The sequence below is a fragment of the Sinohyriopsis cumingii genome, chromosome 10 (genome assembly GCF_028554795.1).
Source record: "Sinohyriopsis cumingii isolate HCF-2022 chromosome 10, ASM2855479v2, whole genome shotgun sequence".
Classification (NCBI taxonomy): domain Eukaryota; kingdom Metazoa; phylum Mollusca; class Bivalvia; order Unionida; family Unionidae; genus Sinohyriopsis; species Sinohyriopsis cumingii.
Window position 1 is genome coordinate 62,457,710 of NC_142970.1, and position 14,219 is coordinate 62,471,928.

Genomic DNA, 14,219 nt, shown 5'->3' on the forward strand with positions numbered 1-14,219 from the left:
CGTTATTGTTTAATACTATCTGCGGCGATCTATAATGGCAATTGTTCTATTCATGTAAGAAGTGTAGGTCACTCGAGTTGCCATACGTCAAATGCGCATGACCGTACGGGATGCGGCTATGGGATAGGTTTGGCCAGCTAAAAATAGTATCTGAAAATGATCCATGCTGGCCGCCATCGTGTCCTGAAAAATGGTGTTAAACGCAAAACAACAACAACCTTCTGTTTGGACGACCACATGTGCTAGATATAAGAAAATGATATTAGCAAAGAACACATTTTTGTTATTTCAAATTTGAAAAATGCAAAACCCATATGCCAGAGTTCCATATCAATGATAGAAATTCTATGCGTGTTTCAAATGAGACTATGGAGAGAGACAACAATGACAACTAGAGTCAATTAAATTTATTGATCAAACAACAGAGGAAAATATTGCATTATTTATTATTTTGTAATGAGAATTCATTTACAGCACAGGTGTGTCTGTAAAGCTCATACTATGCCCATATATAATTAACTGATTTAAATATTGAGGCAATCGCCATCACTAACAAGGTGCTTATTTGTAAACATAAATCCTCTCCCTCACCAACTGGAGCAAGTTATGCGAAGCCGACAATGTACAGACTGGTATTGAGGAAAATACGTCACTCAACCTGAAAATTATGTCTCTGTGACCTAGATTTGTATGGCTGAACTACTCTCCTTAAGATGCATCCACATATAAATTTTCATGAGAGTAGATGAAATAGGATCCAAGATGTTGAGGGCGTAATAAATGGATAGATGAAAATTCAAATCCGCTCGAGCATGAAAATTATATCTCAGTTTTGGTATGGTTGAGGCACCCTCTTTGAGTTGCATCCACATGCCAATTTTCATGAATGCAGGTGAAATAGATGTTGAATAAATGAATAGCAAAACAAGCAAAAGTCATTCAAACATGCAAACTAGGTCACAATAACTAGTTCTGATATGGTGTGATTACTCACCTCGACATGCATGCATATTGCAGTGTTTATGATCATCACTGAAATTGGGTCTAAGATAATGAACATATCATGCGCAGGCAGCTGAAAATAAAAAGGCCCTCCAGCATCAAAATTTTATCATACTGACCTAGATGTGGTATGGTCGAGTTACTCATCTTTAGAAATATTGTCCAAGATATTAATGGTGCAAGCGACAAATTTCTAAAAATATAGATGTCAATAAGACACGAAATTGGGAAACATTGACTTAGTTTCGGTATAATAAAGTTACACTGCTTGTAATGCATCTCAGACAAGTTCTTATAAGTGTATATAATTCTGGAATGGTTAACATACTCTCCATAAGATGATCCAAGTACTAAATTTCATTAATATATGTGACTGTATTGTTCAAGACACTGAGAGTGTAATGAATGAACAGATGAAAATGTGTCACATCAATCTAGTTTTTAAATGGTTGAGATACTTTTCTTGAGATGCATACAGATAGATAAATATTTTCATAAGTATGCATCAAATTTGGTAAAATACATTGAAGATGTAATGATGAACAGCTGAAAATAAAAATATCACTCAGACATGCAAATTAAGTCAAGCTGGCCTAATTATCATATGGTTAAGTTACTTTCATCAATGTGTAGAGACATAAAACTGTCTGGGTTCAAGATATTAAAGCTTTAAGTAACAGCTTAAGATACTAAAGTCAATAAAGCCTGCAAATCAGGTTGTCCTGACCTAATTTTTGCTTTGCTGGGTTACTATTTCAGGCTGTACCCACATGCTAATTTTCGGGTGTATTTAAGGCATTTTTAGTGTGTAATGAATATAGCTGAAAATAATGATGTCACTAAAGCATGCAAATTAGGTCACAGTGACTTAGTTTAGTATGGCCAAAGTATTCTTCAAGATGCATCCACACACCAATTTCCATATATGTTGCTTAAACAAGGTCTGGAACGTTCAGGTCATAATGAAAAAAGCAACAAACTAATGCACGGGCAAAAAGGGGGTACCCCTTTTCACTTTGCTTTCATGGGAATAATAACAAATCACGTAAAGATAATGGGTAGCTTCATGTGAAGTCAACAAAATCCTAGTTCACAATGAGACATAAAGACACTTAAGTTGTTTTTAACAAACAGAAGGAAACTTTCAAGTCTTTTTCGCTAGAATAATTTAATTTTTCACTATTATGAATGTCAAAATCCAGAGACACCCCCGCCAAAAATATGTACAACCACACAAGAAATTTGTATACATAACATGCATGAAGTTTCTCTTGCCCAGGCATATGTCCTTAGTACACCTTGTAGAGAATGACTCACTGCTTATAAAAAATATATTATCACAATGGTATTGAAAGAAAAAGCTGTGATATCATGATACAACTTTATTATGATATCACCAATTGTTTAGAAACTGGATGTTTCATTAATATTAAAACTGATACAGAATAAATTATACATCTGAGGGGACACTATGTGGCCTGTGTGATGAAAAAGTCTGCAGAAGTTATGGTCGAATAATCAACCTTTGGCTGTGATGTGTTAATAACATTACCTGATGCAACCCTTTGCTTTTATGTGCTCTTTGATCAATAATGGAGACTGGCAAAGTGTATGCTATCTCAACAGTCTAGTGATGTAAGTATTTCTCACCATACAATCAGTACATGGTTTGGGTGGGCTGAGCCTACTGTAAGGTATTTTGACTGACATGTTTATTCCTCAGAAAGATATCCATACAGTGGACAGCCTCCTGACACAGTTTTTTGTATTGCATCTATTAGCAGCTAGTAGGGATAGGAAAAAATGTAATGTAATTTTTAACACGCCATGCTTAAAGAAAAATCTGGAAGGGGAGGTAACTTTTAGTATTTGGCAGAGTATACTACATTGTGCTTTAAGTTTATATAATGCAATGTTTACATTTAGCAATAAAAAAATATACAAAAACTATGTCAAAATATTTTCAATAAAACAGAACAATTATGTACCCCAACTAAGGACCAAAAAAATGCCCTGTATCCAAGCAGATTTTTTTAAAATTACAATCTAAAATATTTTCATGTGTAATCCTATATAGAGAAACAAGAAAACATTCAATAAATAAAGTTATAAACAAAAGATCGCAGAATATCAACACCATCTTCTTCAGAGTATCAATGTAATGGACTGTCTTGTTTGATACAAACAGGCAAAACTTGGACAAAATTCCACCATAGTGGATATACCTCTGTAAGTGGAATACATGTTCATACAGGAAAAATATTACAGGTAAAATCCTGTTTTTCAATAAAGGTATAATATTGGGTTTGCTGTAAGCATTCAATCGTCAGAGGGAAAAATCTGATGTTGAGGTTAAAGTTGTGATCAGGCAAATGCCTGTGATTGTAATTCCAAAATAATCAGTAATCTCAGAAGTAATCATGTGGGACTTGGAGAAGTATTCATGTGGGACTTGCAGAAGTATTCATCTGGGACTTGCAAAAGCCCCTGCTGTTTACAGCAAATTGTGTATGCTCATTATTCTTCAATGATTAGTAATCCTATTAATACAAACTGTGGGAGTTCTGACACACCTTACTGCATAGTGCAAAGTGTACAGTCGTTATTCCTATATAATCAGAAATTCTACTAGACTCAACTGTGGGATTTCTAGTAAACCCTGCTGCATACATTAAACTGTCTATAACTTATTCTTGTATGAGCAGTAATACTTATGAGCAGTTTTCAACTACTAAGAAAAATACCACCACAGAATATGAGTCTTCCCTTTCTGCCGGCATTCAAATCAGGTCACTACAGTCTTAAATATCTGCTGTTTGATCTCATCACCCTACAGTAAAACTGGATGCAGCGAATTTCATGTGGCTAAGGTATCTTTCCTTATTTCCGCTGTCACACACTCTTGCCTCTTCTATGATAAAATCGCACATTTGCCAACTTATGGCCAAACGTTAATGGCATAGCCATCTTGCTGCTCTGTCATCTGCAGATTTCATCAGACTATCATGGAGTTGGCACAAGGTACGCAACAACCATACTCACACAGCACATGAAATTCTTGCTTTTCAATACAGCTCACATCATAAAAATATACATCCCTCCAGCTAAATCCGACCCAATCATTCAAGACAACCATCTACCAAGGACTGTATTTTAATGTCAGTGAGTGTCCTTTATAAACAATTTTACTGTAATAAAAATGACACAAACTAAGCCCACTATCATCAGTAAGACATACTTTTCTTTTCCAAAAATAACATTCCAGAGAATCTTCATGGAGAATGAATTTTAGGATGAAAATATTAAAGGCACCATATATAACAGCAACATTCTTTCTGTACTAAAATACCAGCTTGAAAAGATCATACTAAAATAATATATATCTCTGTTTAGTGCAACCATTCATTTAACACAAAGAAGGTTTGCAATTTCACCTCTGGGATGAATGTAGTTTTAGCTCTTTACTAGCCTCAGTATATGGCTACTTGATAAATAACACTGTATACTTTCATGAATCCTCTTGTTATAATGAGGTACAATTGTAATTGTAATAACATTTAACATGGATGCTTTTGACAGTGTTGTAATAAGGGACAATTACCACTGTAATATCATTTACATGGATGCTCTTTAGTGTTATAATGAGGGATAAGTGCAATTATATCATTTAACATGGATGATTTTGAAAGTGTTATAATGAGGAACAATTGCAATTATAAAAACAATTACATGGATACTTTGACAGTGTTATAATGAGGGACAATTGCAATTTTAATAGCATTTGACAATGATGCTTTTCATAGTTATAATGGGGAGAACTGCAGTTATAATATCATTTAACAAGGATCCTCTTCACTGTGTTAAAATGATGGACAATTGCAACAGTAACAGTATTTAACATGGCTGCTCTTCAGAGTGTTATAATTAGGAACAATTACAATAGCATTTAACATGAATCGACTTCACAGAGTTATAATGAGGGATAATTACAATCATAATATCTTTAAAGATGGATCCTCTTGACAGTGTTTCTATGAGGGACAACTGAATTTATAAAACCATTTAACAGGAATGCTTTAGACCGTGTTATGATAAGGGATAATTACAATTATACTATCTTTCAAGATGGATCCTCTTAAAAGTTTTATAGTGAGCGATAATTACAATTATATCTTTTAAGCTGGATCCTCTTGACAGTGCTTCCATGGGAAACAACTGTAGTTATCATAGCATTTAATATGGCTGCTCTTGACAGTGATATAATGGGGGATAATTGTAATTATAATATTTTTTAAGATGGCTCCTCTTATCAGTGTTTTAATGACAGACTTCTGACGATGGACAACTGCAATTATAATAGAATTTAAAATTGTAAATCACATGTCATCATTAGTATAATTAATTTACTGTTTACAATGTCACTTCATGTATTTTCTGAGAATTCATCATTTTTGGTGGAATATCAATTTTCTCAGATTTCATGGGATATCAATTTTCTCAGATTCCAGTGATACAAATGCAAAATTTAACAACCCAATGAAAAAGGTTTCTTCTGATGAAGTAATAAGGTTCCTTCTACAATCCGTGAATTTAAGTATTAATAAAAATGTCTTTTTTGGGAGAAAAACCATGAATAATATAAATTCATTGTATTAAGTAACTTAAAGGTATCAATATTGTTAAGAATAATGACTCGGATAGCTTCTGCAGTTAAGTGCCCAGATATTCAGCTTCAAGTCCGGGTTTGACAGAACACATATTTCTCTATTTCTCAGTACCTTCTGGTGGCAACTTATGGATCAGCCATTCCAAGACTTCTCAGATATGATAATTTTTCACTGACTTGATCATGGGTCATTGCAGCAGATGGAGACATGAGGACATTTCTCCCAAAAGCAAGAGAATGTGCCATAGGTACCTGTTTGGTACAAAGAATATCATTCTGCAGAACAAGGGTTCAAGTTCCACTCAGGTCAAGCACTTTTTTCCCTGTGAAAGGAGTTCTGCTGGGTGACATGTTTTAACAAGTCCCAAATAATTACAAGGTAAAAAATGCAGAAATGAAAGCTGTTGCTAATATACTTGAAAATGTGGCTTGTATGCTTATTTATCCTTTTCATGTAAGAATAACAACAAAAATCAATAACAAAATTCAATACATCCAGTGGTGTGGCATGGTGATATCTAATCTGACTGTCTGAATTTATGGACAGAAACAAGGTTTTGTAGAATTCTTACCCATAATTTCTGATTCATAGAGTGAATGGTCCATAGTGTGGGATTTCTGTTTCCCACACCAATACATTTGAGACAGATTATTTTTCTCTCATTTCTCATCATAAAAGAGTAATGGAAAGAAGGATGGTGCATCAATGATATGAATGTAGCTATAAAAAGAGAGTGGAAGAAACGATGGATGTAGCAATAATAAAACCAATTTTTGTTCTAGTAATGTATATGTCTTTAGATTGAACACAACAAGTTCATTTTACAGCGATTTTGTTGTAAACAAGAATTTGTAACATGAAAACATGTCTTTGGATGATCAAAAACACTACAAACACTGCAAATATGCACTACAGCTCATAATGACATCATCTACAGTGTTAATAATATACTTATCCTACACAACTTTCTTACATGGACAAATTGTGTGTATCGATGTATATGTATATACAAATATATATATATATATATATATATATATATATATATATATATATATATATATATATATATACACATACACGGGAGAAAATATTTTCTAGACAATACATAGACAAATGTTACATCGAAACAGTTGGCATGTCTGCACACAAAAAATATTATCTACCCTCCCATGTGCAGGAACTTTAAACACAGAATCATTACACTGACGACAAAGTCAATGGTTTCCTCCATGTTCTCACATTTCCTCCACCATGAAAGACCATATAACACTAGTAAACTCAAGACCATGTTTGCATAAGTTGGATTAAATCTGTTGTCCAATCAATATAAAGAAAATAAAGTTTAGGGAATGATGCTGCCATTGCTGGTAATGCTACTATCATCACATCCGTTCCTGGTAATGCTGCTGTCTCCCTAGATATGAACAAATTGACACTCAAAGACTGCCATCACAATGTCACAAATAAAGGTCAGTAGGAAGGGAAATGAGGTGCAATAACCATTTAAATGATAACACAGGTGCTAAAAGTCAAACCTGTCCACAACAGTACCAGACTAAAGATGTTTATCAAACCAGGTTCAAAAATCCAATTATCCATTCTAAACGATACTGCAGAAACCAGCTTACTGATGGATGGACACATGGGTATGAATACTGTAGGGCTTTGCCAACTTCATTAAGCAAGGCCCTACTGAGCTTATTTATCCTTTGGCATAAGAAAATATTTCCAAATGATATATACAAAACTTTCAAACAACAACTGCCCTATCTTTATACTTTGCGGAAATGGAACATTCCAAGACTATACATCTGAACTGTACTTTTTATGTGATGATGCAGTCACCAAAGGAGTTATAATAATTACAAGTCTGTACTGTAATTTTCTGAGCTGACAGAGCCACCAGAGGAGTTACGATGATGCGTCATCAATTTATTAGTTTTATCTTTACTAAGACCACTGGGTTTTCCTCCTGAGGAGGAGGAGGAGGATTTTGTGAGAGACGAAACTAGCTTTCCAGACAAACTAGATGAATTTGACATTTCTTTATGTGAAGACTGCTCTTTGTGATCTCTATGATCACGCTCATCACGTGTTTGTGATGTGGATTTTGTAATACTTTGCATTTCAATTGTATCAACAACTGTTCGAGATTGACCCCTTTGAACTGAAACTTGAAAACTGTCCACTGTATCTCCATTTACCACACCAGCTCCATGTATACTGCTCTCTGAGTCTCGTTTGGATTCTTTGACCTTAGACTTATCTGCCTTTTTGCCGAGTATTCGATCCTTGAATTTTGTGTTTGGTTTAGGAGTATCTTCATTTTCCTCTATCGTTGGAAGCTTAGATGCACTCTCTGCTGTGTCTGGTTGCACTGGTATGTCATCTAAACAGGCAAAAGAAAAGGTACCATAAGAATCATGTATCATGAAATGGATGACAGAAAAGGTACCATAAGAATCTTGTATCATGAAATGGATGACAGAAAAGGTACCATAAGAATCTTGTATCATGAAATAGATGACAGAAACAGTACTATAACAATCTTGTATCATGAAATGGATGACAGAAAAGGTACCATAAGAATCTTGTATCATGAAATGGATGACAGAAAAGGTAACATAACAATCTTGTATCATGAAATTGATGACAGAAAACGTAACATAACAATCTTGCATTATGAAATGGATGACAGAAAGGGATGTCAGTTACTTCTCACACAGATGATAGGTTTGAAAACTGACATAAAATTCTGTAAAAATACTGCCATCTTGCCTGATGATAGGATCAGACTTCATGATAAACTATCCCTGCTGTTACAAAATTTTACCACCATTTTAATAACAGAAAATACCAACATTTTAAGAGTACACAAACTGTGAATATGTACAACTTTTGAGTAGATATAAGGAAATATTTCATGCAAGTATTGGAAGCATTGTATTGTCATGAGTGGCGGGACCATGAGTGACAATACACAATGTTTATGCTTTACAAGAGAAATATTTCCTTACATCTCTAAAGAAAAACCTACATTTTTTTTCTTTTAATTATATACTTTTGACTGCAGTAGCTGTCTACTTGCATGTAATAATCCCCATTCTGTATGGATGTGAACAATGGCTGCATTACTACATTTAGTATGAAGAAGTTCTGAAATTTGACAATGTTTTCAGGCAGTGACCTTTTAAATTATAGTTCCAACATAATACTCCATACAATGTGTTTTGTCCAAAAAATGACTGTTTTCATGCAAAAATGAAGAGATTCTTATTTTTCAATAATACATTTCTTGCACAAATTGAGACCGCGAATACTGTTGGGGTGGGAGTACTGTATACCGATAATCATCACAAAGCAGTCATATCCAGAAGACTGAGCATGGCATCTTTAAACCAAAAAAAATGTAATAATTGTCATTTTACCTATTATGATTTTCTTGATATATTATGTTTATTTTTGCATCCAAGCATGAATTACGTCTCGCTGGTAAGCTTGCAGTCTAGTTTGATAATGGACACTGCACACAAAACTGATCTATCCCTGAGTTTTTAAATATGATCACAAGTGCAGTGAGAGATATAAATGCTAGCTAAACAATATATAATCATTATACTGAATTTGCCCTCAGAACTTAACATTTTTTTATATTAGAGTGTAACTGGTAACATATGAGAGACACAGAATATCATATAGAAATAGGTAACATGCAAGTATAGTCACTGACAATGATATGTATTTTACACGGAACTTGATGGAGTTTTCCTGAGTTTGTTTCTATGCATTTTTGTATGGCACCTCATCACTGTTTACACCAATCCATACAGCCCTGGTCTATTTTAAGATCTGGTCATCATTGTGGAGAATAAAAAAGGAGAATGAAAGGGTCAGAGAGAGGCCAGAACAAATTTGAATTAGGCCTAAATATGTGTGTGTGTGTGGGTGATTTGGATTTTTAACGTAGCTTTAACAACTTTTCAGTCATATCGCTACGATGTCTGCAGTTTGGCAGTTTATAGTGATGTCTAGCACTGGGGCATCATGCCGCAGACATGTAGCATGATGTCCCATGTAGTCACATTATCCTGACACCAGGCTTACCAGTCCTAACACTAACCTCTTAATGTTGAGCGCCAAGCAAGGCAGCTGTTAGTACCATTTTTGTAAGTCTTTGGTATGACTCGGCCGGGGATAGAACCCACGACCTCCCGCATCTGAGGCAGACGCTCTAACCACTAGACCACCTGAGCGGTTAGGCCTAAATATTGAGATACAAGTCTGAATAACATACATAAGGGAAATATGTTCCCTAAATGGGAGAAGAAAGTAGTTGGTGATACTGCCAGAGTGGCAATATCACTGTCATCATTACTGCGGTGATACAAATTTTTCTCATGCTGATTTAGTCTAATACCTCAGTATGAAATTAATAATAAGATGCAAAATGTAGGACCATCCCAACTGTTACAAAATTGAATGTGAAGGCCTCCATCAGATAATCATACATATGGTTTAGCAGAGGCCTGTTGTTATTGTACCTGGTATACAATATAATTGTATAATTTGTAATGACTTTAAATGGGCATTCAAAACCCACGAAAATATTGTAAATCAGCTTTATCCTCACTCAGTGAATTTATTGTTTTAATGAAAGGCATAAGCACCAAAACCATATACCTTTTAAGCATGCTACTTATTGACAAGTCTTAACCTGAGATAGGGTTCTTGCAGACTTCTAAATGATAAATTCAAAGACCTTTCCCCCAACTTTCAAAGACCACAAACATAGATTTCCAAGACCTATTTTTGCTAACATTTTGTATACAGGTTTTGTTATATGAGAAAACAACGAATGCAAAATACTGCTTAATGATGAAATTCAGATTATGAATAATCAAAAGAAAGAAATTAGGAAATCTCGACTATATCCAAATCTAACAACCTTGGACAACTGTCTTTGTGATTATGGAAAGAAACTGAAATGTTTGGGTTTATTTCAATTTTCAAAGACTTTTAAAGACCTCAGGGTAATCTGCTCGATTTTCCCAAACTTTCAAGGCCTTGAAAATGCTACCTCATTTTTCCCAAACTGTCAAAGACTGCAAGAACCCTGTGAGATCAATAATTAGTCTGCTTAATTATTTTTTGGAAAAGTTGTCTTCAAACATCTTTACCTGCAATACTACAAAACTGTTCATTGATCTGTCTTGTCCAAAAGCACATGTCCAGTTATCTTTAGAAAATAATGTCAGTGCTATGTGATATTGATAAATGTTGATAAATATATACAAATCTTTGGCCCTAAAGTAGATTTCAGTGATGGCAAAGTTGAAACAAGGAATGAGCAATTAAGGTCATCTAAAACTATAAGACAAACTTTTGCGTTAAGGAGGCAGGAGTTCTAGCAGTTTTAAATGAGGCACTGAATACAGAGTCAGAAAAAGAGAGATGAACTGCTTCATTAGGAATGGACATTGAAAAGCACAGGGATAAAATACAATGGATGCAGGTGCAATGTAAAGATAGTTTTACTGCAACTCCAATGGTAGCCGTTTTTCCATTTATAAATGAAGCATTAGACCTTTAGATACGTCAACATATCACATCAATATTTTCAGGTCAGGATCAAAGACGATGATAAATATAATGTTGCAATTCACAAGGCAGCTTCTTTGACCTTGAAGAGGTATTTTTGACAAATGTTTTGGACAGAATGTAACATGACATAGCAAAGGACAAGACTGGACAATAAGGGCCATTGAGTGTAGCTGAGTGATAGAGTTCACAGTATAGTAAAATGTAGCAAACGATAGGGCAAGATCAACTAATGCACTATGGGACATAACTGTAATAGAATGCATCATAAAGGGAGATAACAATGTATTGCTGGAAACCACCAATGCTCAATTATGCACTGGTAACGGCAGTGTAGATAGATAGAAAGTAATACAATAATGTAGGAGAGGGCAGAGCCAGACATACAGACCAAATCATAAAGGGATATAACTCTAATGGAGTGATGGGTAAACAGAGACATATTGTTGCAACTCAGCAGGCATCTTCTTGACCCTGAATGAAGTGTCAGCGATGATAGATTTGGACACAGAGTATTGTAATAATCTAGCATCGGATAGGGCCAGACCGATAGGCCATCATCAAGGAAAAGTACTTTAACAGAGCACAGTGTAGATGGACATAGCGTATTGTTGCAACTCACCAAATAGCCTCCTGCCTTAAATGAAGCATTATGGACAGAATTGTTTGATAGAACATAGTATGATGTAGTGGGAAATAAGACCAGAACAATACGCCATTCCTCAAGGGGCACAACTACAAAAGGGTGGAAGGTAAAAGGAGATTACAACAATGGAATGCATAGTAATGGGAGATAACAACATATTGCAACATACCAGGCAGCTTTGTGATGGCAGTTTTGGATAGGGTGTATTATGATGTAGTCGAAGATAGGGCCAGACCAATAGGCCCGGCATTGTGGTATACAATAGTAATGGAATACATGGTAATGGGAGAGATAATAAAACATATCATTGCAACTTACCAGGCAGCTTCTTGGCCCTGAATGAAGCATTCGTGATGGCAGTTTTGGATAAGGTGTAATATGATGTAGCAGGGGATAGGGCCAAACCAATAGGCCCATCTTCAGGCTGGCCTCCCGACTTGTCTCTGAGTGAGTTACGAATGGCATTGGTCACCTGCAAGGACAGATTGTGTGATTTAATATACTGTCTCTATTCATATATTCTGAGTTTTCATATTAAAATTTTTGCTTATTTCTGTGCACTCAAAAGATAATGAGCAAGAAAACCTCAAATAACAGTATGGCTGCATTAGAACACTTTGTTGTTTAAATGGTTTTGTATGTTTCATGATGTGAATTACATATCAAGTTACATCACTCTGTAGTAATAGTGTCTAATGAACTAAGCTACAAGAAAAAGTTGATGAATGGATCATGAAACATAAGCCACTGACTTAATCCAGGCATGAAAATAGTGTTAGTGGGTGGCAGGTCCAGGACCTGTCACCCTCTGAGGGACCCAGGTCCAACAAGCAAATAAACAGGTCTGAATTGTTGAGCTGTTGTGAGGAACATCAAATTCCATACAAAACCATAGTTATATGTATGAGTTTTAATAAATGACAAAAGTCATTATTTTGAAACAATGCAGTTTCCTCTCTTTACTGATCTGAATAAAATGTCCAGTAGTCTTAAATGGTCTTTGTTTTCACTATAACAAGACTTACGACTAATATGAATGAAGTGAAATCAACCTTTAATTTTGTTGTACCATGGTACAGGACACTAGAGATGTTTGATAAATCAGGGAAATTTAAAAAAGTTGAACACATTTTTCCTCTATCCCGATCATATTTGGAAAATTTGTTTTCAAGTGTTATTGAAATGTGAGAATTCTTCTAGTTTTTGTGTTCTTTACATCCTTATTTGGTTTATTCTTTTTTAGCTAGGGTCTTATTTACTTCATTTTTTGGGCTCCTGAAGCATTCAGATTTGCTGACAGATGAGAAATCAAAGTTAAAATCAATAAAAATCCTGACCTGGTTAGCTGTTATGTTCATTTGCAAACAACTAAGTGTTGCACGTCAGTTTGCATTATGGTGTTGTAGTCAGTGGCTAATTCAACCTTATATAGGACCATTCATGCAATATGCATGAATAATATCTTTCAGCCAGCCATTACATCAGAAATATCCAGTCTCGTTGAATGAAGCTTCAAGTGGATGACTTTGGAATTGTCTGTTTCCAAGTAATGTAAGTGAAGCCTTTTGAATGAGATCAGGCTTTAGTTCTTGGTACTCTGATTACAGCATGGATGGATACTTGAATTTAGAGGTAAAATAGTACTGACTAACACACTTTTCTATACACATTGTTCCAGTCTGACTGTACACAGCAAATGTGTTAGGGCTGTTCCAGTAAAACATATACCCCCCTGGGGGAAGGCACTTTCAAATTCAACCAATCCACAACAGAAGCAATTAAAAAAAATTATGATCCACTGTCGGATATGTTTTCATCGAAAAACACTGTCCCCTACAGAAGCATATTTTTTAAATGTAATTTCTGGCTATGGGTTAGTGGGCAGTAGAAGCGATTTTAATATTTGGGTTGGAGACGTAAGCTGGCTGGAGGTAATCCACTGAATTCTTATAGATCATATAATCTACTGCATATTTTTATTTGCATTCATTCATTGTAATCAATCTTTTGTCCTTTTGTTTGTTTGTCTGTCAGCCATGTATGTCTCTGATACTGTGAAATCATAATTTTTCATGGTGGCTTATTATCTGTAGATGTCATTGATCAGTCCCTTAATACCTACTAATTTAACGTCCATGAATACAGATTTTATAATAGGGATTTCTATTCTAATATAGACATCATGAATTTGTATCCTTACTAAACTGTGTGTTTACTAAAGTGATCACTATGTTTTGCTATTTTTCTTTGTTCTCGGGCATGCTGCTTTTAATTAGAATAATAGTTAAATCTTGTATTGCTTT

At 34.9% G+C, this 14,219-nt stretch overlaps 1 protein-coding gene across 2 annotated transcripts in view; it reads right to left on the bottom strand.

Annotated features, from left to right (window-relative positions):
- Window positions 1-392: 392 nt before the first annotated feature.
- The window catches only part of LOC149790245 (hyccin-like), a 156,830-nt gene continuing 143,003 nt past the window's right edge, over window positions 393-14,219 (bottom strand). For both annotated transcript variants that reach the window (XM_089972270.1, XM_089972271.1), the window contains exons 11-12: window positions 12,235-12,388; window positions 393-8,061 (exon numbers count right to left, since the gene is read on the bottom strand). In XM_089972270.1, the coding sequence (XP_089828396.1) occupies window positions 7,535-8,061; window positions 12,235-12,388 (681 nt within the window). In that variant the 3' untranslated portion in view covers window positions 393-7,534. The remainder of the gene's footprint in view (window positions 8,062-12,234; window positions 12,389-14,219) is intronic.